The sequence below is a fragment of the Staurois parvus genome, unplaced genomic scaffold (genome assembly GCF_062004578.1).
Source record: "Staurois parvus isolate SC_StPar_1 unplaced genomic scaffold, SC_StPar_1.0 ptg000818l, whole genome shotgun sequence".
Lineage (NCBI taxonomy): Eukaryota > Metazoa > Chordata > Amphibia > Anura > Ranidae > Staurois > Staurois parvus.
The window spans coordinates 931,042-951,190 of NW_028318614.1; the positions used below are offsets into that span (position 1 = coordinate 931,042).

Here is a 20,149-nt window from a genome sequence, read left to right on the forward strand (position 1 = left end):
AGTACACATCAATCCAATCCAGTATGTGCTGAGATGTCAGAACTGCTGCTGTAAAAACATAGTTTGGTTTTTCCCATTAGATTTAGTGATGTTATGAGCTAGACATAGGCAAGAATTCTTTATTTCTACTCCTTATTCTGGGTCTTCTTGTAAGATCCCGTATCTGTGAACAGCTAAGATCACTATATATTTTGCAGATGATTCTCACCCACTCGCTGAATTCAGTCAGAGTTAATTTCATCAGACTCCAAGGAGAGAGAAAAGATTTGGAGCTTTGCAGAGTGTTTTCTTGGTGTAACAGATGGCTGCTAAGTGAACAGATACTATGTGGGAGCTGTACAGCTAATATAGCCTTTACACTTGAAGCAAGCACATTTTTTGTCTACACCAAGGTCAGTATGGGGTTTGAGGAAGGAATAACAGGCTTATTCAGCAAAAAAGAAAAACAATTGCAATTGTGCTATAGCCCAACTGCAGGCTATTAAAAAACATATGTCCCATGGATGTTTAACCACCTCCCGCCCGCCATATGTAGTAATATGACGGGCGCAAGGTGGTTCTCTCGTTCTGGGAGGGCGTCATATGACGTCCTCCCATTCTCACCGTGCATGCGCGGCTCAGGGAGCACGCAGCACGGCGATCGGTGGTGCGCTGTGTCCCTCGGACACAGTGGATCACCGATCACGGAGAGAGCCGAAGATGTCGGCTTGGTCATGTGATCAGCTGTGTCCAATCACAGCTGATCACATGTAAATAGGGAAATGCCGGTTATCAGCATTTCTCTCCTCTCGAGCTGTCACACTGACAGCTCGTGAGGAGAGGAGAGCCGGTCGGCATTCCGCATAGGGGACATGTACACTGAACATCTGGGCACTGATCATCAGTGTGCCCTGATGATCAGTGTAGTCCCAGCAGTGCCAGTTGTCAGTGCTCATCAGTGCCTCGTGCCAGTGCCACATATCAGTGCCTACCAGTGCACATCAATGCCACATATCAGTGCCCATCTGAGCTGCCTTTCAGTGTCACCCATCAGTTTCTGTCAGTGCCACCTATCAATGCCAATCAGTGCCACCTATCAGTGCCAGTCATTGCCGCCTATCAGTGCCATGTATCAGTGCTGCCTTTCAGTGCCCATCAGTGATGCCTGGTCATTGCCCATCAGTGCTACCTACCAGTGCCTCCTCATCATTTCCCCCCTATCAGTGTCCATCAGTGCAGCCTATCAGTGCCCATCATTGCAGCCTCATTAGCGCATATCAGTGAAGGAGAAAAATCACTTAACAAAAACTAAGAAAAAAAATGTGTTTTTTTTTCTAAAATTTTCTGTGGTTTTTGGTTTGTTTAAGAAAAAATAAAAACCCAGAGTTGATTAAATACCACCAAAATAAAGCTCTATCTGTCTCAAAAAAATGATAAAAATTTCATATGTGTACAGTGTTGCATGACCGCGCAATTGTCATTCAAAGTGTGACAGCGCTGAAAGCTGGAAATTGGCCTGGGCAGGAAGGGGGGTATAATTACCCTGTAGGCTAGCGGTTAAAGCTGAACTCCAGGGATGATATATTTTGCATGCATACATTGGGCCAGCTTGGCACGCTGCCAGCTGCCATTCTGAGCTGTTGAGAGGTCTAGCAGCTATTACATATATATGTTTACATTGCACCAAGCTGATTCAATGTAAGTATGCAAAATATATCCTCCCTGGAGCTCAGCTTTCAAAATAAATATCAGCTCTGGCTGCCATACTTGCCTTTTCTTTACCACAAGGTGTGCTTAGTCTTCAAAAGTAAATGATGTCCAGCGTAACTCAACTCAAAAGACCAGGAGTGCATTTATAATCTTTTTGCATTGGAGCCTGCAAAGCATTGCAAATTCCATCAGTGGATTGTGTGTGCAGACTCTCCCTCCAGCCCAAGGTCAGTTCACGTATGGGATTGGAGGAAGTAATCCTAACCATTTTACTGCCATCCAGTAAAATGCAAATGATTGGGGCCTTGGCACACCTTGATGACAGTTGACAGGTCTCGTTGGGCAGTAATTCCACATCTGTGAACTGCGGCATATAACTGCCTGCTGACCACTTACAAATTCTCCTAGCCCAGGTTGACAATATGAATTGCATATGAATTACACAGAAATGTGCACCACATTTCTGTGCAATTCACATGCAATTCAGTGCAGTGCAATTTGAGCCCATTCATTTTGAATCGCACCAAAATAGTGCATGCGCCAATTTTAGAAATGCACTGCAAACAGATCTCATGGTTGTTTTTTACCATGTAATCCAGTGCAGGCAAATGCACTGTGCTTGCATCCTGTGTTTGGGGTGTCGTTAAAGCAGAATTTCACCCTGTAAACAAACATTTAAAAGTTAGCAACTACAAATACTGTAGCTGCTGGTTTTTAAAAAAAACACATACAGTGAAGGAAATAAGTATTTGATCCCCTGCTGATTTTGAATGTTTGCCCACTCACAAAGAAGTGATCAGTCTAAAAATCGAATGGTAGGTGTATTATAACACTGCGACAGAATAGCAACAAAAAAATCAAAATAAATGCATGTCTAACAAATTATGCACTGATTTGCATGTTCATGAGGGAAATAAGTATTTGATCCCCTATCATTCAGCAGGATTTCTGGCTACCAGGTGTCTTTCATACAGGTAACAAGCTGAGATTAGAAGCAGTCTCTTAAAGGGAGTGCTGCTAATCTCATTTTGTTACTTGTATAAAAGACACCTGTCCACAGGAGCAATCAAACAATCAGATTCCAAACTCTCCACCATGGCAAAGACCAAAGAGCTTTCCAAGGATGTCAGGGACAAGATTGTAGACCTACCCAAGGCTGGACTGGGCTACCAAACTATCGCCAAGCAGCTTGATGAGAAGGTGACAACAGTTGGTGCAATCAACCGCAAATGGAAGAAACACACAAAACAACTGTCAGTCTCCCTAGGTCTGGTGCACCATTCAAGATCTCACCTCGTGGAGTGTCAATGATCATGAGAACAGTGAGGAATCATCCCAGAACCACACGTAAGGATCTAGTCAATGATCTCCAGACAGCTGGGACCACATTCACCAAGAAAACAATTGGTAACACACTACGCCGACAAGGATTGAAATCCTGCAGTGCCCGCAAGGTCCCACTGCTCAAGAAAGCACATGTCCAGGCCCGTCTGAAGTTTGCTGCTGAACATCTGAATGATGCAGAGGAGGACTGGTTGAAAGTGTCGTGGTCAGATGAGACCAAAATCAAGCTCTTTGGCATCAACTCCACTTGCCGTGTTTGGAGGAGGAGGAATGCTGCCTATGACCCCAAGACCACCATCCCAACTGTCAAACATGGTGGTGGAAACATTCTGCTTTGGTGGTGTTTTTCTGCTAAGGGGACAGGACAACTGCACCGCATCAAAGGGAAGATGGGCGGGGCAATGTACCGTCAAATCTTGGGTGAGAACCTTCTTCCCTCAGCCAGGGCATTGAAAATGGGTCGTGGATTGGTGTTCCAGCATGACAATGACCCAAAACACACGGCCAAGGCAACAAAGGAGTGGCTCAAGAAGAAGCACATTAAGGTCCTGGAGTGGCCTAGCCAGTCTCCAGACCTTAATCCGATTGAAAATCTGTGGAGGGAGCTGAAAGTTCGAGTTACCAAACGTCAGCCACCAAACCTTAATGACTTGGAGAGGATCTGCCAAGAGGAGTGGGCCAAAATCCCTCCTGAGATGTGTGCAAACCTGGTGGCCAACTACAGGAAACGTCTGACATCTGTGATTGCCAACAAGGGATTTGCCACCAAGTACTAAGTCATGTTTTGTGAAGGGGATCAAATACTTATTTCCCTCATGAACATGCATATCACTGCATAATTTGTAAAGCGCTGCGCAAACTGTTGGCGCTATATAAATCCTGTATAATAATAATAATTTGTTTGACGTGCATTTCTTTTAAATTTTTTGTTGCTATTCTGTCTCTCAGAACTACATTTCAATTTTTAGACTGATCATTTCTTTGTGAGTGGGCAAACATTCAAAATCAGCAGGGGATCAAATACTTATTTCCTTCACTGTACTTACCTGTCCCAGGATCCAGCGATGTCCTCACCTGACCCGGCTCTTTGTCCTGTCTTCAGGTCCGGTCTTAACATCTTAACTGTGGGCAGCCAGCTGTGACTCCTTGCGGCTTCACAGCCAGATGCCCACCGCGCATGTGTGAGCCGCGCTGCGCCCTGTGATTGGTCCTGGGGGTTTCCCGCACTGTGGTCTAGGGTGAACTGGGTACTTACTGTTGGTTTCCGGTAAGGTGACCAGCATCTGCCAACACCATTCTCCTTCTTCCATTTCCAATGTTTATATAGTTCCGACCTTAAGACCTCACGCACCCAGATGTTGCCTAACATAAATTTTTGCCACTTTTCCACGCTTGGAAAATACATTATACACATGCATGGGTAAACGTCAGTGCACAGAAGCATCAGCCTCGCACGACTATGGCTTCATACAGCCATTCACTTGTATGACAAGCTGTGTGCACTGGCTATAGCTCCTTAGGTGTGGGAAATGCCTATAAACATTTGCGTACATGAGGATAAATAGTACATGAAAGCCATTACGTTTGTCTCTGTCATCTGGAGGTGCACACAATCCAATGGCCAGGACTCAAAGCTGCAGGGCGATCGTGCTAACCACTTATTCACCATGCTGAATGCTTGACTCATTATTTACAGGGTACAGTAGCTATTTGCAGAATCCTCATGGAACTCTTCATTAGGCAGGCAATTGTTTGCTGTTGTTCCACTTCCTGGTTTAGTGAGGCACTTATCATGTAACCAGGCCCTCACAAATGTACCGGATATCGTATGTACTCTCCAGCGCCTCAGGATATGCACAGCCAAAAGGGAAGCCAAGGGTACCAGGACAGCGACAACCAAAGGAAATGTTGCAGGGGTGCAGCCCTCCTCAGACGGGGAAATCAGCCACTGGATAGAGAGAAAACAGGTGGCGCACACACCTAGTGCATTATCCAAGGTTTATTGTAGGAATGAAATAATAAAAACATACTCACAGACGAAGCATGTATCTAAAAAGCATAGAAAAATGACAATGGCCACAACGGTGGGCAAGGTGTTCTCACTGTCAGTGCGGTCAAATGGCTGACGCGTTTCAGGGACGAATCCCTTTCCTCAGAGCTGATGACCAACCTCTGATACTGATGTATGATGTATGGAAAGAAAGAGCCTCGCTGTTGATGCCCTGAGGCCATTTGACCGCACTGACAGTGAGAACACCTTTCCCGCCGTTGTGGCCATTGTCATTTTTCTATGCTTTTTAGATACATGCTTCGTCTGTGAGTATGTTTTTATTATTTCATTCCTACAATAAACTTTGGATAATGCACTAGGTGTGTGCGCCACCTCTTCTCCTCACAAATGTACCCTGTGAAGGCTACATCACTAGTGCCTTTCCCCTCAGCTGATGTGAAATGTCAGTTGTTCTGGGAGGGAGACCTGGAGTTCTAGGCAGATTTCTGAGAAGCAAATAAAGATGGAATCAAGTTAGTGAAAATGTCCACTGTGGGAAGAATGGGGAGAAAAGTAAGGTATGTGAAGAATAAAAAGCTTATATCTATAGGTATCTGCTTGTAAATTGCCATTACTAAACATTTCTAAAGATGCCTTTTGCTGTAATTTTCAAGGTAAGGATGAAGTTCCTCTTTGAAATGTGGAAGTACCTGATTTTGGTTGCATTCCCTGTACAGCAGGGCTGGAGTGTGAGAGGAAGAAGCAGCACATGGAGCCAGACATTGCATGTGCTTATGTGAAGCGTGTTGATAGGAGAAGAAAGCAGAGATGAGATGAGCTTGTCACAGTACTGCTTCTCTTTTCACTGTCCAGTCAGAGGCTGGAGCAGTTCCAGGACTACCTGAACTCCAAGGAAGTGTGTTGAATGATGCTGGCCATCAGACTGAGGACATCTGTCTGGATTGAATGTCAAAATTGCAGCAAAAACTGGTTTTGTCATTTTTTATTTCATTGGACCATTTAATTTTTTTTGGGGGGGCTGGAGTTGTGCTTTTCTAACAAGTGCCTTAGATAGATTTTAGTACAGGCTTTTCAGTATGTGTTTGAGTTGACTAACATCTGGTCAGGAACAAATAGACAAACTTGATGACTATCATCGGCTATCATCTTACACAGGAACAAACTGTGGGGACCAAACACAGAATTTCCTCCTAATATAATCCCTTATCATATCATCTTGCCTCAGATGTCAGGTTTTTTTTTTTAATGACAGAAGATAACAATTGTTTGTTCCTGGAATTGTGCGTGCTTTGTTTGCACTAATTATATAAGATTTCCAGAATCATAGAAAGCATTGTCTTTTATTTAAACAATATTCCTATCCAGAACTACAGGCAGAAATAATAAACCACTATTGTGAATGAGATCTTTTACAATCACTTATTCTGTAGTCTGTTCAATGATCACATCAGATATTCAACGATTGCCTTCTCCCTCACCCTGATTTCCTGTTTTATAAGACCAGTGGCCGCTATACCTTCCCCGCGGGCTCCGGTTATGTATATTGCACCTTGCAGTTCTCCTGTCTGCTTTATGTATTTTGCTTTTTTCTTTTTTTTTTTCTTTTCCAGTTGTTTCTTCTAAGGCAGGGGTCTACAAACTTTCTATATGAAGGGCCAGTGTACTGTTCTTCAAATGTTAGAGGGGCCGGACTGTGGCCACAAGGAGTTGAAAATGTCCTGGTGTCAGTGGGAGTAAACATTGCCACATCTTTGGTGTTAGAGGGAGGAATAGTGCCCCATTGTTGTCAGTTGGAGGAATAGTGCCCCATTGTTGATGTCAGTGGGAACAATAGTGCCCCATTGCTGATGTCAGTGGGAACAATAGTGTCCCATTGCTGATGTCAGTGGGAACAATAGTGTCCCATTGCTGATGTCAGTGGGAACAATAGTGTCCCATTGCTGATGTCAGTGGGAACAATAGTGTCCCATTGCTGATGTCAGTGGGAACAATAGTGTCCCATTGCTGGTGTCAGTGGGAACATTAGTGTCCCATTGCTGATGTCAGTGGGAACAGTAGTGTCCCATTGCTGATGTCAGTGGGAACAGTAGTGTCCCATTGCTGATGTCAGTGGGAACAATAGTGTCCCATTGCTGATGTCAGAGGGAACAATAGTGTCCCATTGCTGATGTCAGTGGGAACAATAGTGTCCCATTGCTGATGTCAGTGGGAACAATAGTGTCCCATTGCTGATGTCAGTGGGAACAATAGTGTCCCATTGCTGATGTCAGTGGGAACAATAGTGTCCCATTGCTGATGTCAGTGGGAACAATAGTGTCCCATTGCTGATGTCAGTGGGAACAATAGTGTCCCATTGCTGATGTCAGTGGGAACAATAGTGTCCCATTGCTGATGTCAGTGGGAACAATAGTGTCCCATTGCTGATGTCAGAGGGAACAATAGTGTCCCATTGCTGATGTCAGTGGGAACAATAGTGTCCCATTGCTGATGTCAGTGGGAACAATAGTGTCCCATTGCTGATGTCAGTGGGAGGAGTGGTGCCCCATTGCTGATGTCAGTGGGAGGAGTGGTGCCCCATTGCTGATGTCAGTGGGAGGAGTGGTGCCCCATTGCTGATGTCAGTGGGAGGAGTGGTGCCCCATTGCTGATGTCAGTGGGAGGAGTGGTGCCCCATTGCTGATGTCAGTGGGAGGAGTGGTGCCCCATTGCTGATGTCAGTGGGAGGAGTGGTGCCCCATTGCTGATGTCAGTGGGAGGAGTGGTGCCCCATTGCTGATGTCAGTGGGAGGAGTGGTGCCCCATTGCTGATGTCAGTGGGAGGAGTGGTGCCCCATTGCTGATGTCAGTGGGAGGAGTGGTGCCCCATTGCTGATGTCAGTGGGAGGAGTGGTGCCCCATTGCTGATGTCAGTGGGAGGAGTGGTGCCCCATTGCTGATGTCAGTGGGAGGAGTGGTGCCCCATTGCTGATGTCAGTGGGAGGAGTGGTGCCCCATTGCTGATGTCAGTGGGAGGAGTGGTGCCCCATTGCTGATGTCAGTGGGAGGAGTGGTGCCCCATTGCTGATGTCAGTGGGAGGAGTGGTGCCCCATTGCTGATGTCAGTGGGAGGAGTGGTGCCCCATTGCTGATGTCAGTGGGAGGAGTGGTGCCCCATTGCTGATGTCAGTGGGAGGAGTGGTGCCCCATTGCTGATGTCAGTGGGAGGAGTGGTGCCCCATTGCTGATGTCAGTGGGAGGAGTGGTGCCCCATTGCTGATGTCAGTGGGAGGAGTGGTGCCCCATTGCTGATGTCAGTGGGAGGAGTGGTGCCCCATTGCTGATGTCAGTGGGAGGAGTGGTGCCCCATTGCTGATGTCAGTGGGAGGAGTGGTGCCCCATTGCTGATGTCAGTGGGAGGAGTGGTGCCCCATTGCTGATGTCAGTGGGAGGAGTGGTGCCCCATTGCTGATGTCAGTGGGAGGAGTGGTGCCCCATTGCTGATGTCAGTGGGAGGAGTGGTGCCCCATTGCTGATGTCAGTGGGAGGAGTGGTGCCCCATTGCTGATGTCAGTGGGAGGAGTGGTGCCCCATTGCTGATGTCAGTGGGAGGAGTGGTGCCCCATTGCTGATGTCAGTGGGAGGAGTGGTGCCCCATTGCTGATGTCAGTGGGAGGAGTGGTGCCCCATTGCTGATGTCAGTGGGAGGAGTGGTGCCCCATTGCTGATGTCAGTGGGAGGAGTGGTGCCCCATTGCTGATGTCAGTGGGAGGAGTGGTGCCCCATTGTTGTCAGTGGGAGGAATAGTGCCCCATTGTTGTCAGTGGGAGGAATAGTGCCCCATTGTTGTCAGTGGGAGGAATAGTGCCCCATTGTTGTCAGTGGGAGGAATAGTGCCCCACTACTGGGCATAGCAGGAGATGAAATTTGCACCACACCTGCACTAAACTTGCACAGGACCCTTTTTTTGGACCGGATCAAATTCACACCACATATATGAGAACAGCCTAATCTATGCGTTTTGGATCACATCTGATCCGCATAGAATTCGCATCAGTGTGAACCGCCTCTCAATAAGATGTGATATTTTTTTTTAAACATACTGTATGTCTACCTGGGTACCTTGAAAGTCTGTCAAGTGTGTGGATTTTCCATTGTTATTTTGGTTTCTTGCACATCCTTACAGATGCCTGCTGACAGGTAAAGCAATATTTTCGGTAGAAGAGGATTAAAAAGTGTCTGCTACCAGAAAACTCTGCCTAGTAGCAAATTTGTTTTTCCAGTTTGGTTCATTTTTAAAGTGGTTGTAGAGGCTGAAGGTTTTTACCTTTTTATGCATTCTACTTTCAGTGTGCAGCTCCCCCCCCCCCAATACTTACCTAAGTCTGATTATGACCCAGTACTGTGCACAAGAGCTTTGGCTCTCCTGGGTCTCTCTCTTGTCATTGGCTGAGAAACAGCAGCAGCCAGTGAGAATGGAGCAGGGCCGAGCCGGGCTCTGCATGTCTTATGGACATTCAGCAAGTGGCTTGCTGTGGGGGTACTCAGCAGGGGTAGAGGGGACAGGAGCACCAGCAGGGGACCTGAGAAGACTAAAACCCTTGCAGAGAGCAGGTAAGTTTTTTTTTTTTTTTAACATGTTTGTTATTTTAATTAAAAACAAAATAAAGCTTTACAATCGATTCAACTGAAAAAGTGGTGTCATCCTTCTGGTTCTACTGTGTGACAGAGGAGTCTTGGGAGTCCTGAGTTCAGGTAGAGTAGGGAAGAGCTTCCCTATCAGTATTTCATCTGTGTATCCAGCTGTTTGCCTAGAGTTCAGCTTTAAAGGATAAGTTCACCTTTGGGAACATGTTACATGTTCCACCTGTTTTTAGGGTGAACATGCAAGCTGTTCCCATAGCTGCAGCCATGCCAGCTGACATTTTATGGTCTTTTTACTAATGTTGTATCCATATGTTATGGTGTTGCTTGTTACTTCTCAGCACCATATACATTGTGTTTTTTTACCTGTCTGGCCGTACCTCCCATATCTTGGTATACCTGTCTGGCCGTACCTCCCATATCTTGGTATACCTGTCTGGCCGCACCTCCCATATCTTGGTATACCTGTCTGGCCGTACCTCCCATATCTTGGTATACCTGTCTGGCCGTACCTCCCGTATCTCTGTATACCTGTCTGGCCGTACCTCCCGTATCACTGTATACCTGTCTGGCCGTACCTCCCATTTCTTGGTATACCTGTCTGGTCGTACCTCCCGTATCTCAGTATACCTGTCTGGTCGTACCTCCCGTATCTCAGTATACCTGTCTGGTCGTACCTCCCGTATCTCAGTATACCTGTCTGGTCGTACCTCCCGTATCTCAGTATACCTGTCTGGTCGTACCTCCCGTATCTCAGTATACCTGTCTGGTCGTACCTCCCGTATCTCAGTATACCTGTCTGGCCGTACCTCCCGTATCTTAGTATACCTGTCTGGCCGTACCTCCCGTATCTTAGTATACCTGTCTGGTCGTACCTCCCGTATCTTAGTATACCTGTCTGGTCGTACCTCCCGTATCTTAGTATACCTGTCTGGCCGTACCTCCCGTATCTTAGTATACCTGTCTGGCCGTACCTCCCGTATCTTAGTATACCTGTCTGGTCGTACCTCCCGTATCTTAGTATACCTGTCTGGTCGTACCTCCCGTATCTTAGTATACCTGTCTGGTCGTACCTCCCGTATCTTAGTATACCTGTCTGGTCGTACCTCCCGTATCTTAGTATACCTGTCTGGTCGTACCTCCCGTATCTTAGTATACCTGTCTGGTCGTACCTCCCGTATCTTAGTATACCTGTCTGGTCGTACCTCCCGTATCTTAGTATACCTGTCTGGTCGTACCTCCCGTATCTTAGTATACCTGTCTGGTCGTACCTCCCGTATCTTAGTATACCTGTCTGGTCGTACCTCCCACATCGCCGTATACCTGTCTGGTCGTACCTCCCACATCGCCGTATACCTGTCTGGTCGTACCTCCCACATCGCCGTATACCTGTCTGGCCATACCTTCCCATACGGGCAGACAGTTACTGTAGCAGGAAAATCAGTGAACTACAAGAGTGCTCACCATCGCCCTTGACGTTCATTGGGAACTACAGGTTGTCTACTGAGATGGTAGTTGTAGTTCATTCATTCACCTCGCACTGTGAATGAATGATGTGGCCTTGTGGGTGGAGCCCCGCATTTCCGCGCTCTATTTAAATTTTGACAGTGGGTATAGAGAGGAGATGGGAATTGGAGGGGAGCATACAGGTGCTCTCTGGTAGCATGTTACACCCGTATTTAGGGTACAACATGTAATAGGATACCAAAGGTGAACTTATCCTTTAAGACAGCTACAGATGAGGTACAGTCATCATGAAACGTTCACGCTGCAAAAATCACTATTTTGCATTTAAAGTCTAACATAAGCTATTTTCTTTTCAGATATCTCAAGGGCTATTGAGCTGCTGGAGAAGCTCCAGAGAAGTGGTGAGGTTCCCCCACACAAGCTTCATGCATTGCAGAGAGTCCTGCAGAGTGATTTCTGTAATGCTGTCAGAGAGGTGAGCATACTGAGTCTTCACTGTTAAAGACGTACATATGAAGACTTATCCAGCAGTGCAAAGAGCATTGCTGAACTGTTTACTATAATACCCCAAACAGGCAGTCAGACGTGAAATGGTTGCAAAGAAAAACAAACAGAGGGCGCACAGGCCTGGTGCATGACCTGAAAACCTTTTATTGATAAAAACAATAAGTATTATACTCACAGATGACAATAATGTCAAACGCACATCATAAAAGAAATGGCAAAAAAAAAACCTGACAGGGATTATAACCCTCCCTTACTCTATCCAAAATGAAAAAAGTTTTGCCTTTAGAGACACTTTAAAGGGTAATGTTTGCCCCCACCCCTCAGTGGATGCTGTGTAGTAAAATACTTTCATCTCTGCTCCTGACATCTCCACTATGCGGGCCTGGCCCTCCAGTCCAAAGCCTTTGCTGCAAAAACTCCCGTTCATGTCCAAGTGCTTATGCTCATCATTGGCCCTATTCATTCCTTTGGCTCAGTCTATACTCCTGGATGACTGGGGGCCGCAGTGAGTATGGACTGGCCGTAGAATTACTCTCTTAGAAACCTGACAGGTTACCTTTAGAAATTGTAAAAAAAAATATATATATATATATTTAGTGTTTGTATGAAGAGTTTTGGGAAGAAAGCACAGTTGATAATATTGTCCTAATTGTTTAAGGTCTATGAACATGTATATGAGACTGTGGATATCAACAGTAGCCCAGAGGTGAGAGCCAACGCAACAGCAAAGGTAAGGTCCATCATTCGTTTTTTCACATGACAATTCTCCTCTACCCAAATCTGTTTCTGTTTAGATGACTTATATGTTATTGCAGATCCTTTTCACCGACCTTGTGCTGCTACTTTATATGTAGGTGCAAGGGCATCCTGTGATCCTGATGGCTGATTAGTCTGCTAGAACTGAATGACAGGTTTTCTTTGGATGGAAAGGCAGCATACAGTAGATGGGCTTTGTTGAATGACAGCATTCCTCCAAGAACAAAATGACCAAAAATGAATACATTGTTTATAATGCTTTTTATAGAATTACCTTTTTTTATTATTGTTTTATTGTCTTGAATTACATATATATAATTATACTACAAATTCATAATTAAAAACAATTACAGATACATATGTAAACATTAAAAAACATAAACAAAGTTTAGGAGCATATGTGGGTTATTAAAAGAGTAATTCCACTTTTGTCGATAAAAAAAAAAAATCCCTCTGATGTACATTAGAGCTTTTACCAAATTTTTTTTGAAGATTCCTACCCTTTGTTCTGAAAGAGCGGTTTGTTTGTCTTTGTCAATATGCAGAATGAATGTGAATGGAAGCGATTTTATAATTATTAATCAGCTGGTGCTCTTTCAGGGCTCTAATGAGGAAAGCGGCAGGGTCTGCATTCCTTTAGATGTGATTTCCCTTTGGGAATATCTCACCAAAAATGAATTTTTTTCTTGCAGGGTATACCAGAAATCTTACTTTATCTTAGTGCAGCCTTCTGAGAAAATCAGTGAGCCAATCACACAAACAGGAAATTACATTTCTGGGGGGTCGTTCTGTTCACCATCTGTGTACAAAAGGCCTCCAGGTTGCCATATTGCATTGCATTTTACAGACAATTACTTGTCAGTAGCAGGTGCTACAACAATTACCAGCTGGACTCTAGGCTCATCACGGATCAGTGCATATATTCACCAACACACCTTCTATTGCAGACAGATCACATCACAAAGGACCAAGTGCACCATTTCTGAGCCCCACAGGACCCCTTCTTTAGGTCTGAGACACACATGCTTGATGAAGAGGTTTCTTACAGCTCCGAAACATTGCTCTTGGTCCTCTGTGATGTGATCTTTGTGCATTAAAAACTTTGGATGACATTTGATGATGCATGGTGTGCTGGCAAATATATGCATTATTCCCCAGATAAAGTGACAGTGCTCAGGCTTAGTGATTGTCTATTTGATCTGGCAAGGAGGAAAAGAGGTCGCCTGCTCCACTACACCATTTCCTGGACCTGGCAGGTATTGGAGTGGCTGCAAAGGAGAAAGGAGTATAGTGGGAATGCTGAAAAGGTGAGTCTAAGGGGTCTGTCACTTTACCCTGCATGGTAGCCCTACCAGCAGCTTATACTAACCGTCTCATTGCTCCCTCACTGCTCAATTCAACTTCTGGGAATAACTACATCTAGGCATGTGAAGACTTCAAGCTGGGACGTGGAGCTTACACAGGGCTAAGAATCCTATCCTTGCCCCCATGTGACAATCCTGGGTGCTGGAGCAGCCAATCACCAAGTACTAGCACTGTCAAGTGGGTAAAATGCTCCCCTTGTTTTCAGTATTGGATATTTCTCTTTATTCTTAGGAGCCAACTAGAGTGGTGGGCATGAAGGAAATGTGAAGTAGTGATGGTATTTTTGAATAGCTGCAGTATTCTAGAACCACCTATGTTCTGACATAAATGAAGCATGGGCAACAGCTCATTGTATTGAATGTTCAGTTCAGGGGACCAGGCTAATCATACATGGGACATTTCACACTTTTTGGTTAGAGGAGCGCCACCCAAAAGGGGAAGTTCCGCTTTAAAGACTGGTCCCCCGCTCCCCATTAAGGATTGGCACCCTTGGGGAGCGGGTACCCTAATTTGACAGTTCCCACTTCCACTGAGATCGCCTAGGCGATCCTAAACAGAAGTTGTCCTCTCTTCCTCCCTCCCCATAGTCTTCTGGGACACGTGACCGGTCCCAGAAGACTACGGGACCATTCAGGAAGCTCAGCGCTATTCGCGCATGCTCAGTGGGTACCTGGCTGTGAAGGCGCAAGCTGTCACACCCAGGTGTCCACACTGAAGGTGCCGGCACCTGGAACACCAGATGGCTGGTGAAACAGGCTGCGGGGAGGACACCGCTGGACCATGGACAGGTAAGTGGCTGTTTTTTAAAACTCAGCAGCTGCAGTTTTTGTAGTTGCTGAATTCTATTTTTTGACAACTAGAACTCAACTTTTAGGGAGTAGAAAAAAATAATAATACCATCTGTCCACTAGATGGCAGTAGTAGCATACAGTTATATATTGAAAAGCACCATATACACAATGTTGCCAAAAGTATTGGTCGGCCTGCCTTTACACGCACATGAGCTTTAATGGCATCCCAGTCTTAGTCCGTAGGGTTCAATATTGAGTTGGCCCACCCTTTGCAGCTATAACAGCTTCAACTCTTCTGGGAAGGCTGTCCACAAGGTTTAGTAGTGTGTCTATGGGAATGTTTGACCATTCTTCCAGAAGTGTATTTGTGACGTCAGGCACTGATGTCAGATGAGAATGCCTGGCTCACAGTCTCCGCTCTAATTCATCCCAAAGGTGTTCTATCAGGTTGAGGTCAGGACTCTGTGCAGGCCATTCAAGTTCCTCCACCCCAAATTCGCTCATCCATGTCTTTATGGACCTTGCTTTGTGCACTGGTGCGAAGTTATGTTGGAACAGGAAGGGGCCATCCCCAAACTGTTCCTACAAAGTTGGGAGCATGAAATTGTCCAAAATGTCTTGTTATGCTGACCCCTTAAGAGTTCCCTAAACTAAAGGACCAAGCCCAACCCCTGAAAAACAACCCCACACAATAATCCCCCTTCCACCAAACTACACTTGGCACAATGCAGGCAAGTACTTCTCTCCTGGCAACTGCCAAACCAGACATGTACATCTGATTGCCAGACAGAGAAGCGTGATTCGTCACTCTAGAGAACAGTGGTGGCGTGCTTTACACTACTGCATCTGACACTTTGCATTGCACTTGATGATCTAAGGCTTGGATGCAGCTGCTCGGCCATGGAAACCCATTCCATGAAGCTCTCTATGCACTGTTGTTGTGCTTATCTGAAGGCCACATGAATTTTGGAGGTCTTTAGCTATTGACTCTGCAGACAGGTGGCGACTTCTGCACACTGTGTGCTTCAGCATGTGCTGACCCCGCTCTGTCATGTTACGTAGCCTAACCCTTCATGGCTGAGTTGCTGTTGTTCCCAGTTGCATCCACTTTGTTATAATGCCACTAACAGTTGACTGTTGAATATTTAGTACAGGCCTTGAACTTTACACTCGCCTCCTCACATTGGCAAATGGAAATGAGAGGGGTGAGTGTGTCCCCCAGGGCCATCTCACTGAGCAGGCTCGGAACTCAGGGCTGGCTCCGTCACTCACACTGGGAGCCGTCAGACTGCTTAGTAGTTGAGGAAAGTGAAAGCAAAGGATGGAGTATGTGCTGTGCTCTCTGCCTCCCCCTAGAGTGCAGTACCCAGCTCTGTGAGTGAAGGTAACGAAGTACTGTACTGCAATTTTTATAGGGCTGTGTAAGTATGTGTGTATGTACATGTATCTGTGTGTGTGAGTATCTGTGTGCACGTGTATGTACATATGTCTGTGTGTGTATACGTTTGTGTGTATGTACATTATTATTATACAGGATTTATATAGCACCAACAGTTTGCTCAGCGCTTTACAATATAACGGGAGACAATACAGCAACAATACAGTTCAATACAAGAGGGATAGGAGGGCCCTGCTCCTTGGAGCTTACAATCTAGGAGGGAGGGGCTAGTGGTACAAAAGGTAGTAACTGTGGGGGATGGACTGGTTGGAAGAGTAGAAGATTCCATTAGTAGCTGAGGGCAGGATAGGCTTCCCTGAAGAGATAGTACATGTGTGTGTACTTGTTTCTGTGTGTGAGTGTGTACATGTCTGTATGTGTGTGTTTAAGCATACGTGTATGGGTGGTTTGGTCAGGTTCAGGATGATGTGGTTATTATGGGTGTTCGAGGATGGAGCATATGAGGTATTGCTGGGTTGGATAGAAGGTAGGATATGTTTGGTAGAGTTATGGTTTGGTGAGTGAGAAATTACAGTTGTATGCGGTGCATGATCTAAGGTATGGTGTAGTGCTTAGGGGGATATTGGAGGCCCTGATGTAATGTGGGGTAACTTTGGGGACCCTGATGTAATGTGGGGGGGACTCTGGGGACCCTGATGTAATGTGGGTAACATTTAACCGTGTCATTTCATGAGATAATTTACGAGGGCATGTTTAGGGGCAGGCCAGGGTAGGGGTTGGGTGGGGCAACTGGTGGCGAGCAACTCTTAAGGCCTGGCTAGTAGCTCACAACTTGAAATTTTGAGCCCTGATTTAGTAGCAAGGGAATTTCACAGATGGACTTATTACACAGGTAGCAACCTATCACGGTACCACGCTTGGATTCACTGAGCTCCTGAGAGCGACCCATTCTTTCACAAATGTTTGTAGAAGCAATCTGCATGCCTAGGTGCTTGATGTTATACACCTATGGCCATAGAGGTGATTGGAACACTTGAATCCAATGATTTGGAGGGGGGTCCTAATACTTCTGACAATATAGTGTACGCTTAACCTGCAGTTTACCCCTCCATGCCATCCTTTGCTGAATTCTGCTCAGGAGTGAAGTGATTTTTATTTTTTGAGCTGTAAGTAAAATTACCCTTTTATCTCCTAGGCTACTGTAGCTGCGTTTGCCGCAAGCGAGGGCCATTCGCACCCCAGGGTTGTTGAACTCCCCAAAACAGAAGAAGGTCTTGGATTCAACATAATGGGAGGAAAGGAGCAAAACTCTCCCATTTATATTTCCCGCATTATCCCTGGTGGAATTGCAGACAGACAAGGCTCACTGAAGCGCGGGGACCAGCTTCTCTCCGTGAATGGGGTGGTAAGAAGATACTCTTTTCCTTAACGCTTAGGGGTCCAGTGGGCCTCTTTTTATTGTCTGCAGAGTTGTTTCATTGGTCTTTAGCAACCAGTTATAACATGGACATGGTTATGGAATGGGGTGTCCGAGGATCTCACTCCCAAAAAATGATTCTTCAGAACAATATTGGCATAAACGTTAAAGGATAAGTTTTGTAACATGTTAAACCCATATTCAGGGTGTAACATGTTACAATTGTACCAGCCCCTGCACCTCCCTCAAACCCCCCCTCAATCCCCCATTGTGGAAGCTGGGGGGGGGGGGTAGGGGGTGATCTTCTCCCCCTGACGCCCACCCGGCTGCGTCATCCATTCACAGAGCTGAATGTCTTGACAACATTTTCGGATATTGGCTTGTAGTTCCTAATGAACAACCTCGGTGCTGTTGAGCTCTGTGGTAGTTCATTGAGTCTTCCTGTCAGTGTAATGAGCAGACAGATTACACTGACAGGTCTGCAGGAAACCTGCATGGCACATGCAATCTGCTGATAGCTGGTGCAATGCTTTCCAGGCTCCAAAAATAGAAAATACACACATTTTTTTTTTTATCTGCAATAAATGTGCTTTTATTATTTTTTGTTGAACTTATCCTTTAATGCTTTAACATAAATTAGTGAAGCGCTGTATATTTGTTACCAATAAATAAATACTGAAGTGCCTATTATAACTACTAGTGCTCTGTGAGAAAAAGCTCATATACATATATCAGGGTGGATTTACGATTTAAATCACTAGTCAGTAAGGCTTGATTTAAATCCTAGTTTTCTACATAGACTAATTCTTGCTGGTATAACTTTAATATGCAAGTAGATGAAGTTTTTTGGATGAACAACTTTTCATGTTAGTTTTTTTATCCCCAGTTTAATAGGTTAATCATTCATATTTGGACAACTTTTCTGTTATACTTAGGAAGGAGAAAAATAATCATTACCTTAATAATAACAATTTAAATAGATTTATTCAACTGAAACAATAACATTCCAGCATATGTTATTTGCTTAAACAAACATCCATGTTTAACTAATTTGGCTAAACAAAATATATATATTTTAAGAAACTTAGACTGTCAGCCCCTTCCTCCTCACACTTCGTTTCACTTTCTTCTTGTGCAGATCTATTCCACTCCAAACAATCAGAAAAATATTGTTTCTATTCTATTCACTGAACGTCTTGAAACATAGCACTGAAGGGGTTGATTCTGTATTCATAGGTTTGTAGAAGTTAGGATGAAGGTCTTTTTCTTAACTCTGTTCATGTTATAACATTTTTGCTGTGAAGAGGCATGTGATCTCCGCTGAGTCAAATTCAGTTTTAAGAACTGCAAAAGTAAACCAAACATCTGTGATAATATCTTGTAGGCAGAGAAACTGCCCAATAATCTTACAAAAACCTCTGGAAGAGCATGACATTGTGAATGGATTCATGGAATTTATTTACCAAAAATATTAAACATATACAGCGTTATTCTACATAATTAAAAAACTAATCTTTATTTCATGATGGAATAACCTTTGGATGGTAATATATTTTCCTCAAAAAGCATTTTATTTAAAAAAATCCGATTTAAATAAATAAAATCCGATTTAAATAAAAAAAAATCCGATTTTTTTGATTATTTTAAAAAAATCATTGATTTTTATCCACCCTGACATATATACATCAGTGCGAATTGCACAATCTTAAAGTGAAATGGTGATGACAACAATACCATGTGCATATATAATGTTCAGTCAAATTATATTATCATATAACTGTGAATCACACAAATATAGAAACACCATCTGTGAATAATCAAAAATAAAAAAAGTCCATGCAAGTGAAACGTGATCTTCACTTCTAGTGCACAAATCCTCAAATGGTAGCAGTGCCTGCTCACCTCCCCACACTGACCCACACAGGGCCAAAAGGCTATTACTCTCCTCTGTATCACATCCTCATATGTAGAGCTCAGATTTGGGGAAGGTGAAGCAGCAAAAGGAGCCAGTCAGTTGTGCTGCAGTGCTCATGTGCTGACAGGTAGCATGCTGATAGGAGGAGAGTGCAGAGATAGAAATAATCTTGCCAGTCTGATGCTTCTCCATCACTATCTGGTCACAGGCATGGGTGAGGGACAAGACCTAGTTGTATTAGCTAGCAGCAGCAGGGCAAGGCCAAGTTTACAGGCAGTTTCTGCTGTTTGGCAGAGCATTGTAAATCTCAGAAATGGATAGAAATAGAAATCATTTGGCAGGTAAAGCATGGACCTCATATGAATTTATCTGTTTGTCAGGAGTTTAGCTTTAATCTATTTTCTATGTCCTAAACTGGCTGCTTGCTGTTGCCAGCACAAACAGTTCTTTTGCAGGCTGATAAATAAGCTTTCTGAATGTCTTAAGGAGCCAAATAGACATGATTGTTCCACGCTCAGGCATTGCTATCTTCTGTAGAAACATCACTGCTTGGCTGAACATTCATGTTTATGACTATTCAGAGGGGAAGGATGGCCAAGCGCTCTCGCAGTTCAGGAATAATGGTGATCAGAACAGGTTTAAAAACCTGCACCATTGGTTACCTACCAAGCTCGCTGAGAGTGTTTTATATTTCTGGGGGCTTCTAGTGGGGAGTGATATGCGCTTGTGTTCTAGGGTATGCACACCTAGTGTGACCGTAATGAGGAGTTCCCTCTTTCGCTAATTAGTTTTATTTGTTTTATTATCAGAATGCAGAAGGAGGTGCTGAAACACACAAAGGCAGAAACTCTCAGATGGACAGGAACGA

The 20,149-nt window shown here is 44.7% G+C and overlaps 1 protein-coding gene across 1 annotated transcript in view; it reads left to right on the forward strand.

Annotated features, from left to right (window-relative positions):
* The window catches only part of LIN7C (lin-7 cell polarity scaffold C), a 42,108-nt gene that overhangs the window by 10,613 nt on the left and 11,346 nt on the right, over positions 1–20,149 (forward strand). Inside the window, exons 2-4 of the mRNA XM_089654958.1 lie at positions 11,488–11,606; positions 12,297–12,368; positions 17,145–17,354. Coding sequence (XP_089511084.1) covers positions 11,488–11,606; positions 12,297–12,368; positions 17,145–17,354 — 401 coding nt within the window. The remainder of the gene's footprint in view (positions 1–11,487; positions 11,607–12,296; positions 12,369–17,144; positions 17,355–20,149) is intronic.